This window comes from Bactrocera tryoni, chromosome 2 (assembly GCF_016617805.1).
Source record: "Bactrocera tryoni isolate S06 chromosome 2, CSIRO_BtryS06_freeze2, whole genome shotgun sequence".
NCBI classification, from domain to species: domain Eukaryota; kingdom Metazoa; phylum Arthropoda; class Insecta; order Diptera; family Tephritidae; genus Bactrocera; species Bactrocera tryoni.
In genome coordinates, this window is record NC_052500.1 from 4,510,884 (window position 1) to 4,527,759 (window position 16,876).

The following is a 16,876-nucleotide window of genomic DNA, read 5'->3' on the forward strand; positions in this document are numbered from 1 at the left end:
TCCGTTGGAAGGACCAAGTGGAGAAGGACCTGGCTACGCTTGGAATATCCAATTGGCGCCACGTAGCGAAAAGGAGAAACGACTGGCGCGCTGTTGTTAACTCGGCTATAATCGCGTAAGCGGTGTCTACGCCAATTAAAAAGAAGAAGAAGGCCGTTCCCACGACAATCGAGTCTAACTAATCGGAACGGTCCCGGATTATTAAACGGCCAAGGACTGTCAACTCGGTCCCATTATTCGATATTACTTCAGGAATGTTTTCTACCGCTACAACACTAACAACACTATTTCCAGGACAGTTGAGTCTACGTAACCGTAACAGTCTCTAACTTCTATCCGGTCGAGGAATGTCAACTTTACAGCCTACATGAAAATTATTTACTAATGCAACAACAAGAACATACTTCTAGCAAAACTTCCAATTAATTAAACCCTTTTCTTTGGTGTATGTTATTGTAGAATGCGCGATGTACTCGGACATTAGAGATTTAGTTGGTATGGGGATTAGCTGGACTGATGAACGTTGAGATGTTAGCAGTGTGATCTCCACTAATCAGAATGCCCTGCAATAACGGTCATTTGCGCATGAATTGTTTAGACATCGCCTTTTGACTGGGAATTAGGGTTAGCTTCTTGTGTGAGTGGTTTGTGCGTATGGGGTTCAACCCTTGGTCAGCAGTCAAGCAGTATGCAAGCTCAACTGGTATTAGTTTCGGCTAAGAGATTTGAGCGGAAACTTAACTCTGGTACCACGGAGAGCAGAAGTCCTTGGAGTTCACTCCAACATGCTCATGCGTACTGGTCTCTCGAGGAGTATCGTGGTGGTTGTGGTTACGAGCGTGAGAAGAATTGACACTTTGTCAGATGAATGTGGAGTTGTAGTGCAACCGGGTGCCGTTCACAAAGTACAGCCGAGGTTTTAGATGGGCCTCGAACCCTACCAAGGTGGTTAGTGTGTCAATTCCACAACGCTAATTGGTACAGAAAATGCCAAGCATTGATTTGATACACAGTGCTTTTAAGCGCCTTTGGGTAGGGCTGTCGTTAGCAGGTACCCACTTTAAACAGATCGTACGTTGTCTCTCCCTTATAGCCAAGACCAAAACGAAGTTTTAATACAATTTTCTTTACTGATCTCAGATTATAGTCCCAAAAAGAAAAAATATTGAACAATTCACGGAAAAAAATTCTGAATACCTCGTAGCCCTCATTCAAATACCCAAGTCTCGTTAGTCTCCAACCGGAAAAAACTCTTTCAATTCCACTAACTTCGTAGTTTCAACAGTTCAGTCCAGGTAATTTTTTCTCAAAATAATTGACTTAATTACTGCTAGGTCAATATCAATCAAATATGTAGACATATTACTGCAGCGGAAATTCTGCAGAAAGAATATTTGAAATAGCAAATTCGCTTTTTTACGGCCTAATGATTTTGGATTTTGGATCCAGGTAATTATGTTTATTCAACTTAACTTCAACTCCTTTAAGACACGAGGGTAATCGCTGAGCCATCCATCTACGCATAGTTCTATACGCACAGAACGCTACACCCTATACGAGTTATTGTTGCGGTTATTCTAACCTCTATGATTTCCAATCGAAAAGTGGTTCGCGCTTAATTTCACGTGTCTCAATTCACCGACGGCGGCACACTTCCAATTGACCAGTATTTACCTTTTCACAGCTCCTCTTTCCGCACAGATTCGTGCAAACACCCTGAGGTGATAGCCAGAAAGCCGTTGCCGGTTCGTAATACAATACGAGTTGCTAGTAGCACGCTGCAATGGCGAAGGCGTACGAAAACAAAACTAGAAATACCAGACTAATTAGATTAAATGCTATTTTTCATGTCAAGTTCTACAGAACAGAAATTATTTGAATGCATCGCAAAGTGAATTCGTTTCAGTGCGAGATGGACTTTACTTAGCGACGCGCGCGTTCAAACCACACACACTGCTCAGTGTAATTATTAATGAGCTCCAGTTAGTTGTTATGTAAATATCCAATTATTTGGAAACACCCCAAATTATAATGAATAATAACGAATATTGCTTCGATGTGCAACGGAAATCTTACGAATACGAGCAGAGTTACGAAAACGACTCGAAACTAAGTCCGGACACTTACGAAAGCGCGAGTGAAAACTTACTCACCGATTATGAAGTTGTGAGCAACGAGGAGGCGGACGACGACGACACCGTCGAAGTCGCATATCGAAAGTTACGACGCGAAAAGACGGAAAGTGCTGTGCTTACCAAGAACTCACCGCTTCACGCAAGCGGCGAGCGCGCTGAACTCTGTAAATTGCACCTGAGTTTGAGCGCAGAAAAAATATCGTTGAAATCACAGTCGGAGAAAATCGATAAATCGAACGCGTCGCTGGCAACGGAAATTGCGCAGCAAAAACAAAGCGCAAGCGGTCGCGAGCGTTGTGGACGTGTGGCGAAATCTACAAGCGCAAGTGGGTTCTGTCCGCGGCATAGACGCCAACAACCACAGACGCAGCAACAGTTGGAGAAGAATAAGCCAAAACAATATGCGCCGATTAATTTCACAATAGTGCCGATTAATGTGGCGACGCAGAGGCGTGTTAACGAGCGCAAGCAATACGAAAATGGGCGTGATTTGCCAGAAATTGTGTTGACATCCTTCGAGCAGCAACAGCAACAACAACCGAAGCAACAAAGCTTCAAAACTGGTAAAGTACCTGCGTCGCCCGGTTACGAAGCGCCCGCCACGTCTAAGCGTGATACAATGCCGAAAGGCGGCAATACAACGTATTTTCAACAAAAGGAACCGCAACAACGATTCCCGCAATCACAGCAATATCGCAGTGTAATGTTAACGAAAGCGGAAATAGCAACCCCACCACCATTACCGCCACCGCCACCATCGCCTGCACCCTCACCAACAACATCCGCAACAACAACAAAAGCAAAGAAAGTCACCAGATTTTCGCGTGCGCCCGAATTCGCCAACAATCACTTCGAGCTGCTACCAGCCGCAAAGCTCACCCCCACCGCCGACGCGGCGGCTGTTGCACCCGCGTTACCAGTGAAAAAGCTACCGGATGCCGAGGATACGAGCATAAGCGAGATTAATTCGCAGCCTGGCAGCTCTACTTCACCGGAATCCCTAATGGATAATGTGCTAAGCGCTGCGTCATCGGTCTCCGTGCGCAGCAGCAGTCTGAGCAGCGCTGGCGGCGGCAGCGGTAGTGGCGGCAGTGAAATTCTAAAATTTCTCAATGTCACACAGAACGAAAGCTTAACGCGTAATGTGCCACATGTTGCTATGGCAGCCGTGGCCATAGAACAACAGCAACAACCGCAGTCACATCAGCAACATGTCGTTGCACAGCAGACAAAGGAATTGTACGATAATCGCTCATTGAACTTAAAATCGCCCGTTACGAGAGGCTTGTCGCCGTTAATGACAATAACGGCGGTAAAGCAAGCCACAACAGCGGCACTCACACCCGTGCCACCAACGCCAACCGCAACAACGCCGTTACAACTGTTGTCGCCGGCGCGCACTCTGACGCCCTCTCCCTCCACGGTGTTGGCATTGGGTGGAGCGTCGTCATCGCGTTCGGGTGAGACGCGTGCGCTGCAACCAACCGAACTAATCGAGGCGTCAGCAAATCGTTCAAGGTGCGTTAGACCGTATACACTTCAGTGGGTTTGCGTATGCGTGCGGTCAGGGTCGCAGGGAAATAGGGAAATTTGAATTATTCATATGTATGTATGTTACATACGAGTGTAAAAGCATGAAACGGACATAAAACAAGTAGAAAGTAAACAAAAGAGAACAGTGTTTTGCTTGGAAACACTAAAAGATTCTTTAGCGGCGATACTGAGCCGAAGATCCAGTTAGTCTCGGTGCGCGTTTAATCATACCAAACAGTTATTTTTAGTGCTATAACAAAATTCGAATCTTAAAGTCCTCCATTTCCTTTGTTTTATGCAGAAGTCCATCGCCAAGTTCCAGCATCTTGATTCGCGTTACTCCGGATGCCTCGTTATTTCCCGATGATTTGAAATGCCGCATCTGCAGTGAAATATTTCGTGATCCACGCACCTTGAATTGTTTACATTCCTTTTGTTTCCAATGTCTGGTTGATGAAAATTTCAAACAAGACTCCAGCATACCATTTTGGTCGCAACCTGGCGCCGAAGACCATGATTGGAAGGGTAAGCGGAATATATTTTTTTTTAGTTCTTTAGTTTCCATAAGCTATGAGATGCTTACAGGACATTTTTTGTTAAATAACAGGAATACCGATGTGGGAGAAAAGTGAGTTCCCAACCGATGACAGCCTTTATAAAATCTATAATAAGGGTCTTGACTATATTGTTAATCTCAACTATGAAAACTGACATAAAATTACCTTTCCTAAGACCTAAGGTACTGATCGGAGATCCTATCAGTAAACTCTAGCCCTAACTCAGTAAATAAGGCGAATTCAAGAGTTCAGATCCATTGTCACGTGTATATCCTAGTGAAAACTATGATTTCATCAGTGCCCGCACTTTTGGCCAGCTTAAAATTAAGACCTGCGCAAATTTTTTATTCGAGTTCCTTTGAAATGTACCAGATGTACCTCTATCTCATGCTAAGCTCTCTAAATAGTAACGTAGGGCTTAAGAAATATTCGAAGTATTTCCTTTTAATGCAACATCCGCCAAGCTTCCCCGTTTCATAAACTATAAACTATAAGCAAGCAAATATATTGACTTCGAAGTTTGTCAGCGCAGCTTGCACCCACTTCGATTGGGCTCTGGAAATTTTTCTTTCGGCATCTCCCTCATCCAGCACACCAATGAAGTTGCGGTTCCGGACCACACCGGCAAACGATTTATCGTGTGCCACACTCTTTGACTTCGCCACTTTGGCTGACCCCTGTATCTTGGCTGCCACTGCTGGCAGTGTAAAGCCGCTTTCGCACAATCAATGGAATCCTGAAGCTGCTTTGTAAACTTATTATTGTTTGGTGGTTGCAGCTGTACCCTTCTTAGCAGATAGGCAGACCGACACTTCTCCGCGTACCTGTAATCATTGACCCTAAAAGCTACTTCTACTGAGTTTTGTTACAGAATCTTGTTAGGAACGCAGCTCTCTCCTAGGAACAACTAGTTCCCTCCAATTCACCAGGTATCCGTAAGATCCATCCGAGTCTAGGCTAGCCAGGCTGATCCTCCGCATGGGTCGCAGCCCTTTTTGGTAATTCCAACCGAAGCAAGACTTCTCATTTGAATGCTGTACTATTAACGGGCAAAGACCACTCAACTAAGAAGTCAAATCTAAGCTAAATACCTCTCAACTGCAACAGAGGCGAACTATTGCCGTAGAGCTGTGATACCTATTACCATTCGGCACCCAAGCGGAGGGTTCAGCGGAAGATCTTGTTCTTCTCTCTTTTGTCTTCGAAAAAACTCTCACAATTTTTAACTGTTATTTTAATATTTAAATTTATTTATTTTTAGTCGCGCTACACTATTTAAAGCTATTGATATATGCCTGTATTTATATATTATATAGTAAAGTACTTATGTATGTATATGTACTTATATAAGAGTATAAACGAAGTTATTAGTATTTTAGTTATAGAATAATAAGATTTGAAATTCTACAAGGTTTCTTTATTTCTCGTAGAGATAATGATAGTGTGCATGGTTTATGCTTATCAGCAGAGTAGCTTAAGATTTCCTTAAATAATTGATTGAATTTGAAAAAGGTCCACTTTGTGGCTCAAACTTTCTTATAACAAGTGATTTTACTAAACTAACAATTGCTTTCGAATGATTTTTCGACTTTTTAATATTATCTTAGTTATATTGCGATTTTATTTAGAATATTAGAAGAATTTACTTTTCATATATATGTAATATCTATTAGGTATTATGTAATATAAGAGTAGCTAATACAATTGGCCATTATTGGAGTTGATTTAACACATTTCGTCTTATATAAATACGTGAGTATTTAAGTATTGTTGTAAAGTATTTAATAGCTTTATTTAGCTGTCTTCCAATCGCCAAAAATTTGGAAAGTGGCGAATCGAACAAACAGCTGACTTACTGACTTACTTATAGCTTGTTGAAATATCCCCATACTGTCTTGTATTTATTTTGATTACCAATGTTAATGTCTTAACACGGGAGTTTAATGAGCAGAGTAGTGGCGAATCGAAGACGACTATTAAGAGTGTGTGCTAGAGCAGTTGGATGGCAGAAAATTTGATTATTGAAAATATATCTGGCTATTAGATGCTTAGAGGTCATTTTATGTTAAATAAAAGGGAATATCAATGTGTGAGAGAACCGATAGCAGCCTTCATAAAGCGTATAATCTTGGGTCCTGACTATATTGTTAATCTCTGCTATGACCACTGTCATAAGAAATCCGTCCTAATGCCGTACCAAAATTAAATTATACACACTTGGTACGTTCTCTTATCTGTCTACGTTTAGTAAAAATGCATATAATTATTTATATTCGACTTAGGACCTCACCCCAGCTGCGGCCAAAAAAACATAATGAACATTTGGAAGCAACAAAATTGTTAGGGTTGAATTTTTCCCAATCTTTTTATACTATATAACATAAACCACTAAGAAAAATCCTCCTAGAAAACCCGGGACTCGAAAAAATATCGAAAATTCGACGTTTAATATTTAAAAAGTTTAGTTTATAATCTAGTCTCTTCGTGATTACGGATCACACGTCAAAAGATTATCTGAAAAACATCCCATTTTGGCTTGGCTCACAAATATAGCTCAAAGGTCAGTAGAAATTTCTGAGTTCAGTGATACTGGACGGAAAATAAGGAATATGAAAATCCAAGCTCACTGTGGCTAAATTTGGCTCATTTCAGTTATAAACGTTTGAACCTACAGTTAAAAGATTAATTAAGAAATGAATGTAAGATTTACAAAAATTTCAAAACAACTTCACGGTTACGTGTTTTAAAGTATAACCTATATAGTCGTGGACATAGATCTAAGAATACGGGGTAGTTCTATTATTAGTGTCTACATAAGTATATAGGTTCTTAGAGAAATAATGAAACCTCATAGTTCATAAGACAAAAGGTTGGAAATTCTCTCTACTTTTATGGAGTAGATTTGGAGCCAACCTTACATAGAAGAAGCGGCTGTGTGATTTTTAAAGGCATAGTGAAGCTCGAGGGGGCGACCAAAATGGAAATAAAGGAATCCTTTCTTTCAGGGTTCGGGGAGAAGTTTGTTGTTACTCTACGGGACCTAGTCCTTGTTACGTGGAAGTCTCAAGCTTTTTTTGAAACACGTGATTTAAAAGAGCGATATACTGACTGTTTTCAGGAGGTTTTTCAGAAAAATGTATTTTTATCTGGCATTGAATGAAAGGTTTTATATACATATATTGTTACAATATACGCATAAACCAGATATTTGAACAGGGGTCAGCAGAAAATGAAGCATAATTATCTGTCCCTTAAAGTTCTGTTTGTCTGTTTGTCACGGCTTCAAAAGCTCAAAATTGGAAAAAAAATATTAACTGCTATTAATCTAGGAAACCACCCCGTTGAGAACTACTTAAGGCTCTCTAGCACACTTGCTCAGACTACCTACTATTTATAATAATTTTTATAAGTATGTATGTAGAGTATATAAATGTTTAGTATACTAGTTATTAATATATTTAATCTGCATATTTTAGTATAAATATAAAGTTTCAAATGCACAGCAAAATGTTTAATGGCGTCGGCCAATTTAATATGACTTCATTATATAAAGTTATTGTTTATATATATTTTATATATGTATATATCTCAATTAATTTCGAAGAAAGTAATATGATCATTGAACTTTTGTTGTTGTTGCCGTAGTTGCAGATAGTTTACAGAGCTCACTTTTAAGCAAAGTGTTAATTTTTGTAGTTAATTTTGGATTTTTAAAATGTTTTATATATGTATATGTTTTTTTATTTTTAGATTTTTAATTTTATTATTTAAACTGACTTTTTATTTACTTGTATATTTAATTCAATTTTGATTTGTTTTTATTTAATTTTTTTATTCGTATTTTTAATATTATTTAATAATAATTAATTAATTATTTATTATGCTTTTCAACTTTTTTGTCGATTTTTTTATATTGTTTCCTCTTTCTGATTTTTTTTTAACCCAACTGGCATTCAACAAATTGTATTATTCAAGAATTCATAACAACTTGGCTGGCCGAGAACAGCAACAGCGGCCGCCTCATGACGCGTCTTTAAGAAATTACCCACCCAATGTGTTGTCAAATCGATATACTTAGTTTTCGCCCCCGGATTATAGTCCAGAAATCCTGCTTTCGGTATGACCTCCTCGATTTGACTGCCATCCGGCCAATTATTGTAGCTGGCGATGTTAATGAAACCCACGTGGTTGAGTATGGCTGTGCGCCAAGCGACGCCATAATACTGTAGGCATGTTGAAGAGAAGCAGCGTTATTCGGTTGTTATCATTTTGCTACAATCTTTTTAATTATGCCAAATATAGCCCTCTCCACTTACCCTGCCATTGCTGCGATGCCTTTGTATATCACCGTGTCGTGGGAATTTATTGCGTTCCGCGAAACCTGGTCCCACTGTTGGCACAAATAACATTTTGTATGTTAATGCGAAGGACTTCAAATATGACCAGTTCTTCCAGGTGCTTGCAAATGTGGCGCCATTGCTTGGTAATTTATTGTAGAAGCCCTCGAAGCAGAGTCGTCGCATGATATCCACATGGTTTTTGAGACTGTGGGGGGTAGGAAAAAATATTTGAACTTTGTTTATTACTTTAACGGTTGAATGGTTCAATGTTCCTTAACAAAACCTATGTGCAGTTAAGCAGTTTTGTGGGATCTCTGAAAAAAAGTTAATGTTGGGTAGTCGAAAAAGTCTTTTCGTATCTTGTCAATAGATGTCCAGTGCTACCAATCACATTGTCATCATCATCATCATACCATATAATGCTAGAAAGGTGAGATTTAAGCTTCATTTAACCAACAAAAAACCTTCCCCAAATTTAAAAATAATGTGCGTAAAGTTGTGCAACAAACTTCTCTTCATTTTTAGTACTACAAATGAGAAAAAAAGGCACTCCCGAAAATCTAGCAGAGTTCGGAACCCTTGATTGTAATTTTATTATCAGTAAAGGTCGTCTCTAACATTTTCTTGCTATCATCAAACGACTTTTCTTTCAAAAATATAACAAACTTACCGAATATGCCCAATAAAGTAGGCATCGAAAATGCGCCTCAACGTCTCCGGATGCGTTTGACACAAAGCACGACCAGCCGGCGTTTCATTCAACTTATAAGCGTTGCTTACGTAAATCACTGGCACCAAGCGCTTACGCGCCAACGAATAAACACGATAGAAACTCTCGGCGGTGGCGTAACGACGCACCGCCTCCAATTGCTGCTGCAAAAACTCCACGCTCTGATTGCCCGCCACACTGATCTCAAAGGTAATGCTCAAATTGTAGCTAGGCGCCAGTTCCAACAGCTGACGATAGAGTTCCACCTCGCCCGCTTTGCCGCTACAGCTGAGTATGAGCACACCAATGCCGCAATTGTGTATGTTATCGAAATGCTTCTGCAGCAAACTGGTTGTGGGCTTGTACAGCCCCAAAGCCGGATAGAATGCGGTGTTAAGTATACGCACTGGTTTCACCGTCGTTGTCGTAGTTGTTGGCGATGTTAGACCTGAAGTTGGTGATGATGAAGCTGATGATAGGACGGCGTCGGAAACATCGTTCAGCAACTCTTTGGCGGCGCCACGCAGCTGCAACTGAGGTGCGACCAGCTGCGGCTTCTTCGTCTTATACCAGGCGACAGGCGCGCTGTAGAAAATATGCACACCCGTCGTGACGGCATCCAGTTTGGTGCGTTCCTCACCCGCATCAACGGCGTTACGCTGCTGTTCCTGGCGCAGCTGCAGCACACGCTCCTGTGCTATGCGCGCCTTCACCTTGTGTTCGTCATACTTCTCGGGCACAATAACGCCATTTTGGCGCGGCGATTTCAGTGGTGGCTGCTCCAAGCGGCCGTCTTGGCTGCCCACACCGCTGACAACACCACCGCCGCCGCCACCGCCATAGATGCGCGCTATGAAGCGTTCGTCGAGCACGCGTTCAGTGGAGCTCACATTGGGCGAGATGTTCAGTATGACCACGGTAATCACAATCAGCGCTATGACCATGAGCAGAAAGAGTATTTTCAACTTTCGTCGATTTTTGACATATTTTTTCAGTAGCATTTTGTAGCTGCGCTTGCAATTGATGCAGCATTTTACAAACGTTTAAGTTAGTGTGGCAACGGCTGGCCGTCCCGCGCGCGGTCCGTGTGAGCGACTGACGAAGACTGCGTTTGTGCCGTCGCCGACGTCCTTGCGGAGGACTATAAAATCACTAGATTGCGACGTTGAGTGCGTCGTGTGTATACGTGTGTGTGTGTATGTGTATGCCCAAGTGTTTTGTGTACTTATCTATGGTGGTATGTGTGAAGCACTCGAGCGTTTTATTTTTAATGCACAGCGTTCTGCTTTGCCTTTCAACTTGCTTTTTTTAACTTTTCGTACACATAATTATGCTTGCTTGCTTCCTCTTCTTTGTGTGCTACTTCTATTTTCGTCTTTTAATGATTGCCTTTTTTTACTGCATTCCTTTTTAGCGCAAACACCCCTGCTCGGCTTAATAGCTATATCGCTGTTCGTATGTATGTGTGCTTGTGTGGCTGTGTTGGTGTGTACCATGTGCTTCCTGTTTACGCTTTTGCCGTGAGTGAATGCTTCCATTCCTCTGCCGGTGGACCATTGTTTACATGCAGTGCGCAGGCGCGCTTCCAGTCATAAAATTAAGTTGAAGAGAGCAGGAGAAAGAGAGAAGTAATCACTTAACTGTCATAAGTATTTTAGAGGAAAATGACAAGCGGTAACTGTTATAAAATGCTGTTCCATAAGTTCCGGGTCTAAAAAAAATTATCAGCCAAAAATTTGAATATGTTTGCTTGCCCAGATCTTTTCAACCGTTCAGTGTTATTTTGTTTATTAGATATATATATTTGTATATAGGAGCTGGAGCTCAGAACAATCCTGTTTCTAATTTTGCTTAAATTCCGTTTTAAAATCCACTTCCTCATAACCCACTTTCTCACCGACAAAAAAGTCTTGCTGACGAAATCTGTCAAGAAAGAATGAATATCAGAGATTCATATATCGGTTCAACAATGTGAACAAAGTCTAATTCATTTTTGTACCTTTAACAGTCTAAAGTCTAGAAGAAGTGGCCTAATAAAGGAGGCATTGCTGTTTTGTCCTTCAAGCCGTTCTTTTTTAAATCTAAGCAACACTTTTTGATCGCGATCTAAGATCTACTGTGCTAGAGTAATACTACATTGGATATTAGAGCCATCATTTTGTTCGATGCTGAAAATGATTTTTCGACAGATGTCATTGCTTTCAAAGACTCAACGCATTACTTCCTTTTCTAAGTAGCTGAAGCGACTCTCATGAATGAGACGTCATCAAAGTATGCTTAGAACGTTATTTTAAGGTTAGAAACCGCTTGTTTCAAGATGGACGTTCATTACTGGCGTTTTTTACGTGGCGCGTCCCAAACTCAGCGCACAACTTTAAGAAGGGATGGTTCGCCGTCTCACTTTAGCTCGCCTTCAAACGGATGTTTTATGGCTACCCAGAGGATTCTTGCTCTAAGACCGGAAGTCGTGAGTTGCTTGTAAAAGAATCGTTTCGGGCCACACCCAAGTGAATGGCGATCAGAGAACTTTCCTCACTTGCGTGAACTTCTACACATGACTCCATCCTCGTATATATATCGTATTGGTTTCTTTAAAACTCCCGCTATTTCAGTCCTGACCTTTGGGTCCCGACGAGTTGTCAACCAAATCTTTCGCCTTTTTTTTTGAATAACCTTTTCTATAATTTTTAATTCATTCTTTATTGAGAACTGTCATCTGATATATTCTAGCACGAACTCTACTACCCAGCGGAGGAAGCCAATTACACATCCATTGCATTAAAACCGTCCGAACTTGCCTTAATCCCCAAAAGAACATCCTTACATTTATCAGGTTTACAAACTCCTTCCGAGTCCAACGTTCAGTTTATGACAGGACTAATAATAATTCTCTAAAGTAAATTTCCCTTACTCTTTGGTACGATTTCTTACAACTTCCGAGTCTAATGCAAATAATTCTTTCATTAAAGACACCCACAAATCCAACTGTAGCGCGCAATCGTCTTCACCGGAGATGTCTGTGCGTAGCGGTTCCACCTCACCTTCGCGAACACGACAGTCGTCATTCAGCTTTAGGCGTAAAAAATCGCTCGAACGGATTTTGCTGAAAGTAAGGGTGAGTAAAGCAACAATAACAATACAAGTACATTGAAAAAATATTAAAGTATCCACTCCAACAGTCAAAATCGGACGGCAAGAGCTCGGAAAGCTCCACATCGCTGCGCTTGAGCGCTCCGCCCGAAGAGCGTCTACGCTACATCAGCTGTAAGATTTGCAAATATGCAACCGTAATACCGTTAGGTGGCATACGTCAGTTACCACAGAACTTTCTGCTGGTACGCAAGATCGAGACCATTCAACAGGAGCTGGGCGATGAAGTGATAACAAAGGTTTGGTGCAGCCTCTGCTTCGAGGAAACCAATGTGAGTGGAAGAGTGTGTATTAAAAGGCATTTTTAGTTTTAGAAAAGTCTACTTTCAGGCGATCTACCACTGTGTTAGCTGCACGCTGAATCTCTGCTCGCTCTGCCGGGATTCACATGAACGGCAGCGCAACACAGCCAACCATAGTATACGGAATATAATGGAGTTGAGACGCGCGCGTAAAAAGCAACAAACTCTACTGGATGATAAAACGAAATTTACGCTGAAATGTGGCATGCATCCGGGTTTCGAGATGAAGGCGTTCTGCAACAGCTGTTTGCAGGTGAGTGTGAGATGCTTAAATGCGCCTAGACTTTTTCTTACCGCCTTTCTCCTTCTGAAGATCGCTTGCGCCGATTGCCTAGTGCTCTTACACAAAGGCCACAAACATGAGCCGATACCAAAAGCCTTTGTAAATTACTCTAAATTACTACACGATGCTGTGGATCATACGCGTCCGCTCTGCAGCTATGCCGAGCATTCGGTCGAGCGCATGAGCGATATATCCAAGCATATAAATAAGAAATGTGATGACATACAAGCGCAGATAGAGGTGTTCATGCGGCAATATCTCGAAGCAATCGAAGTGCATCGGAAGACTTTGTTACAGCAGGTGCATCGTGCACGCGAGACCAAAGTGGAGATGATACTCGAGCAGCAGTTGGACTTAGGTGAGCGCTGAAATAACTTTCTTTTCTTACTTAGTGCTTAAATGGAGTTTTTTTTGTTGTAGAAAAACGCAATAACGAGTCCAAGGAGGCTTTGCTCTTCGCGCAAGAACTCAGCGAATGCGGGTCCCATGTTGAAGTGCTTTCTTTTCTCAATATTTTGCTTAAGCGTTTCGAATACTGTCAACAATTCAAAATGCCCACAGAACCAAGGGTAAGGAATATCTCATATATACTGACAAATATTTATAACGAGGTAAGCAATGGGCTTCGATGTCTGCCTCTTTATTTTTCGATTGCCACATTTATTTAGGGAGTCTGGATCGTCTCGGCAGCGCAGATTGGACTATCCAAAGTTTGAGAAAAATATTTTCCGAACCAAAAGCTGGTTCGTATTTGATTGTCTTCTTGTAGCTTTCTGGATCGTCTCGGCAGCGCAGATGCGACTGTTGTAAATTTGAGAAAAAGATTTTCCGTGCCGAAAGCTAGTGGAAATTCGTTTGTCTTCTTGTATCTGTCTGTTCAAAAGCTGAATTATGTCAGCTCAGCAATTGAATTATAGTTATTTTAGCAGCAGAAAATATTAAAAAAATATTTAAAAAAAAAACTCCCGAGTTTACGTCCGTTATAAATCCGGGTCCGTCCAAGTTATGAAAATCCGGCCGTAGGCGGGTTGGACGTGAGCTCAAATCTCAATATCCTCCTATTCCGACGTGAATAGTCGCTAGTTATGGGTTAAATGACAGATAGACTCGCTTTTGTGAGACAAACGTTTAAGCTCAGAGCCTTGGACTTTCTTAATGATATTTTATCAATACATGAAGGCTTGCTCTCTCATCAGGATATTGTCAAACATGGTCTCTGTTCCCTCATTTGCTGCGTTAGTCCTCGGTACCAAATATGATCTTGAAATCGCGATTTTGCTTAAGTATACAAAGAAGGTTTTCTGACCTTCCCTTTTCCCATTACAGTTTACGGATACTCTACAGTTTTTACCACATATCCGCGCACCTCCGATGAAAGCCCAAAACGACATACCACTCTTCGGCATTATTACAATGCAAACTGTTGAGCCTTCACTGTGCACGCTGCAATGGGAGGGTGAGCAAATGAGATTTCAACAACTTGTACTTCATAACCCTGTTACGACTTTCAGGCTTCACCCAATTACGTCTACATAAACGTGTAGAACTTCTGCTGCAGTCACGTGACACTGATGGTGCGGGTCTATGCCATGGTGGCTTACAAATACAGACTTTACTTAAGTACAAAGAAACGAGTTCAAAATTTTTACCAGTGGAGGTAAGGGAAAGTGAAAGTCGAAGATGCGAATTTTTTAAATCCTTCTCTTTCACAGATCGCCGATAATCGCGACGGCACTTATGGCATCGGCTTTACACCCGACGCTGAAGGGACACTAGTGCTGCAAATAACTATTAATGATAAGCCCATCAAGGTAATTATTTTTATGTGATTTTCAAAATCAGACTAATGAGTCTTCTAAACTTATTTGACTTGGTCCTCTAACTCAACTCTTTCGTTTTCAGGGCAGTCCCTTCACATTCCTCGCACGCAATGCACGCCCGCACAGTGGCATCTATCATTGCTGCACCTTCTGCTCCAGTAAGGGTAATAAGATGGTGAAATGTTCCTGTGAAGGGCGCATGCCTGGTTATAATGGCTGTGGGCATGGTCATGCCGGTCACCCAGGTAGTCGTCATTGGTCGTGTTGTGGTAATATTATAGAGATTTCCGAATGTAATATGGCAAATAAGTTGATGAATTCATGAGTCTATTTTAAAGTAAGCAAATACCATACATATTTAAAAGCGGCGTTGAAATAAATTCAAGAAATGGATTTCACAAAAACTAAGTGGTAAAGTATATATACCATATTATTATTTTGCTTATACGACTTATGCAAAAAGTCTACGAAAACCCCAAGGGTTCAAAATTAGGTATTACTAACTGCAAATTCCCATCAGCTTCGTTTTCTACTAAATCGGAGCTGTCTTCTTAATACACAGTGGTTTCGAAACGATTGTTTGATAATGAAAAAGTCCCCATGAAATATCAACTGAAGGGAAGTATATAAAGTGGTCTTAACAGATTAAATTTGCAGTTAGTATAGGCGAGCAGTTCATACAATGAATACCCATACATAGACGCACTAAAGAAACTTGCAGTTTTGTATTTATTAGAACTCTCAAGGAATTTAGCACGAATTACTACACTAGCAATATTATTCGCGATAAGAAACTTGAAATTAAGGTTAAGTTTGTGGTTATGATAGCAGCAGAAAACATTCCCCAAATACTTTTGAGGAATGCGGTCGAGTTGAAAGCTCTTGGTCGGATATAAAACCGACCTCTTATACATACCATAATGTTTAATTTGTGCTTGAAGCTATGAAACAATTATTGCGTTGAGATTCTCAGAATATTTACTGTAACATATAAATATGAACAAAGGCGTCTTATCTTTAATACCGAGTAATGCGTAAAAAATAACTCTGACTCGTCTTCGGCATGTAATCTACTGTTAACCTATATTATAGGTCTTATAACGATTGATTATTTTCTTGTCTTTATCAAAATTTTCTAATATACGGGGATCGTTATATCTTCGTCTAAAATTTCGTTTAACGATTAACACCGATTAATACCTAAATAAACCGGCAACTTTACGTCAAATTCTCATTTTAATGCTAAAATGCGTATAAAATAAATGAAATGCAAAAATAATTATTTTCTTAACACTTTTTATATCAATTTGTACAAGCATAAAAAACCGCGCGGAAAAAATTTTTTTAGAAAAATTACAAGACATATCTTAATTTTTGCCACCAACATTACTTCTGAACGCGCTGTCAAAATCGCATTAGCTTTACCGTCGCCATTATTTAGGTATGCACCAGAAAAAATCTACGGGCAAGTGGAATTTTTGTCAGTATTTCCCCGCTGCCGCTTTCATTTAGGGGCGGCAGTTAAGGCCCATTCACATAAAACTTTTCTCGCTTTGCGTGACAGTTCACGCTGAAACAACGGAGCGCTGAGAACTAATGGTAAACCAGAATGAACGCTTTGTTTTCAGAGAATTTATCTAATAAAAATTGTAACTGTTGCTTGACAAAGCGTAAAAAGTCGAAAATTGCTTGGTTTCGCGTCAAAACTTTCTATGTGAACGTACTCATACAAAAACGTACTTCGCACTGTTCTGTCAAAACAAATGTCTGACGTAAAGCGAAGCAAAAGTTCTATGTGAATTGGCCATAAGTGAGTATATTAGTAATACGCTGAGAGTTGGATAATAAAAGAGAATATCAGAGGTATCTTAAAATTGAGCGTATTTCGAAATGCAAATGAGGTACTCGTAATAAAAATTCTCAATACCACTCACTATCCAAAATAATTTTACCTAAAAAGCTATACATATGTATGTATGTACATTTGTAGGTAAATATTGTTTATATTCAAAACAAAAGAGGTAGGTACTGCTGTTAGTAGAGTACA

The 16,876-nt window shown here is 40.5% G+C and overlaps 2 protein-coding genes across 2 annotated transcripts; one reads left to right on the plus strand and one right to left on the minus strand.

Moving 5' to 3' along the window:
• Positions 1-1,923: 1,923 nt before the first annotated feature.
• Positions 1,924-15,229, plus strand: LOC120768288. The gene is made up of 11 exons (XM_040094914.1): positions 1,924-3,653; positions 3,970-4,193; positions 12,244-12,389; positions 12,454-12,696; positions 12,755-12,979; positions 13,040-13,367; positions 13,430-13,578; positions 14,336-14,465; positions 14,521-14,666; positions 14,722-14,820; positions 14,912-15,229. Exons 1-11 carry the CDS (start codon positions 2,032-2,034, stop codon positions 15,152-15,154), a joined length of 3,555 nt encoding a protein of 1,184 aa, XP_039950848.1. The 5' UTR covers positions 1,924-2,031; the 3' UTR covers positions 15,155-15,229.
• On the minus strand, positions 8,139-10,662 carry LOC120768289 (glycoprotein endo-alpha-1,2-mannosidase). The gene is made up of 3 exons (XM_040094915.1): positions 9,236-10,662; positions 8,542-8,770; positions 8,139-8,448 (listed from the first exon to the last, which is right to left on the minus strand). The coding sequence occupies exons 1-3, from the start codon at positions 10,273-10,275 to the stop codon at positions 8,179-8,181; spliced, it is 1,539 nt and encodes a 512-aa protein (XP_039950849.1). The 5' UTR covers positions 10,276-10,662; the 3' UTR covers positions 8,139-8,178.
• Positions 15,230-16,876: the final 1,647 nt, after the last annotated feature.

Coding starts and splice junctions, on each gene's coding strand:
- LOC120768288 (XM_040094914.1), top strand. CDS start 2,032: ATGAATAATAACGAATATTGCTTCGATGTGCAACGGAAATCTTACGAA. Junction 3,654..3,969: donor GCGTCAGCAAATCGTTCAAG/GTGCGTTAGACC, acceptor TGTTTTATGCAG/AAGTCCATCGCCAAGTTCCA. Junction 12,980..13,039: donor TCTGCAACAGCTGTTTGCAG/GTGAGTGTGAGA, acceptor CTCCTTCTGAAG/ATCGCTTGCGCCGATTGCCT.
- LOC120768289 (XM_040094915.1), bottom strand. CDS start 10,275: ATGCTACTGAAAAAATATGTCAAAAATCGACGAAAGTTGAAAATACTC. Junction 8,771..9,235: donor TACTTTATTGGGCATATTCG/GTAAGTTTGTTA, acceptor TACCCCCCACAG/TCTCAAAAACCATGTGGATA. Junction 8,449..8,541: donor GGCATCGCAGCAATGGCAGG/GTAAGTGGAGAG, acceptor ACATGCCTACAG/TATTATGGCGTCGCTTGGCG.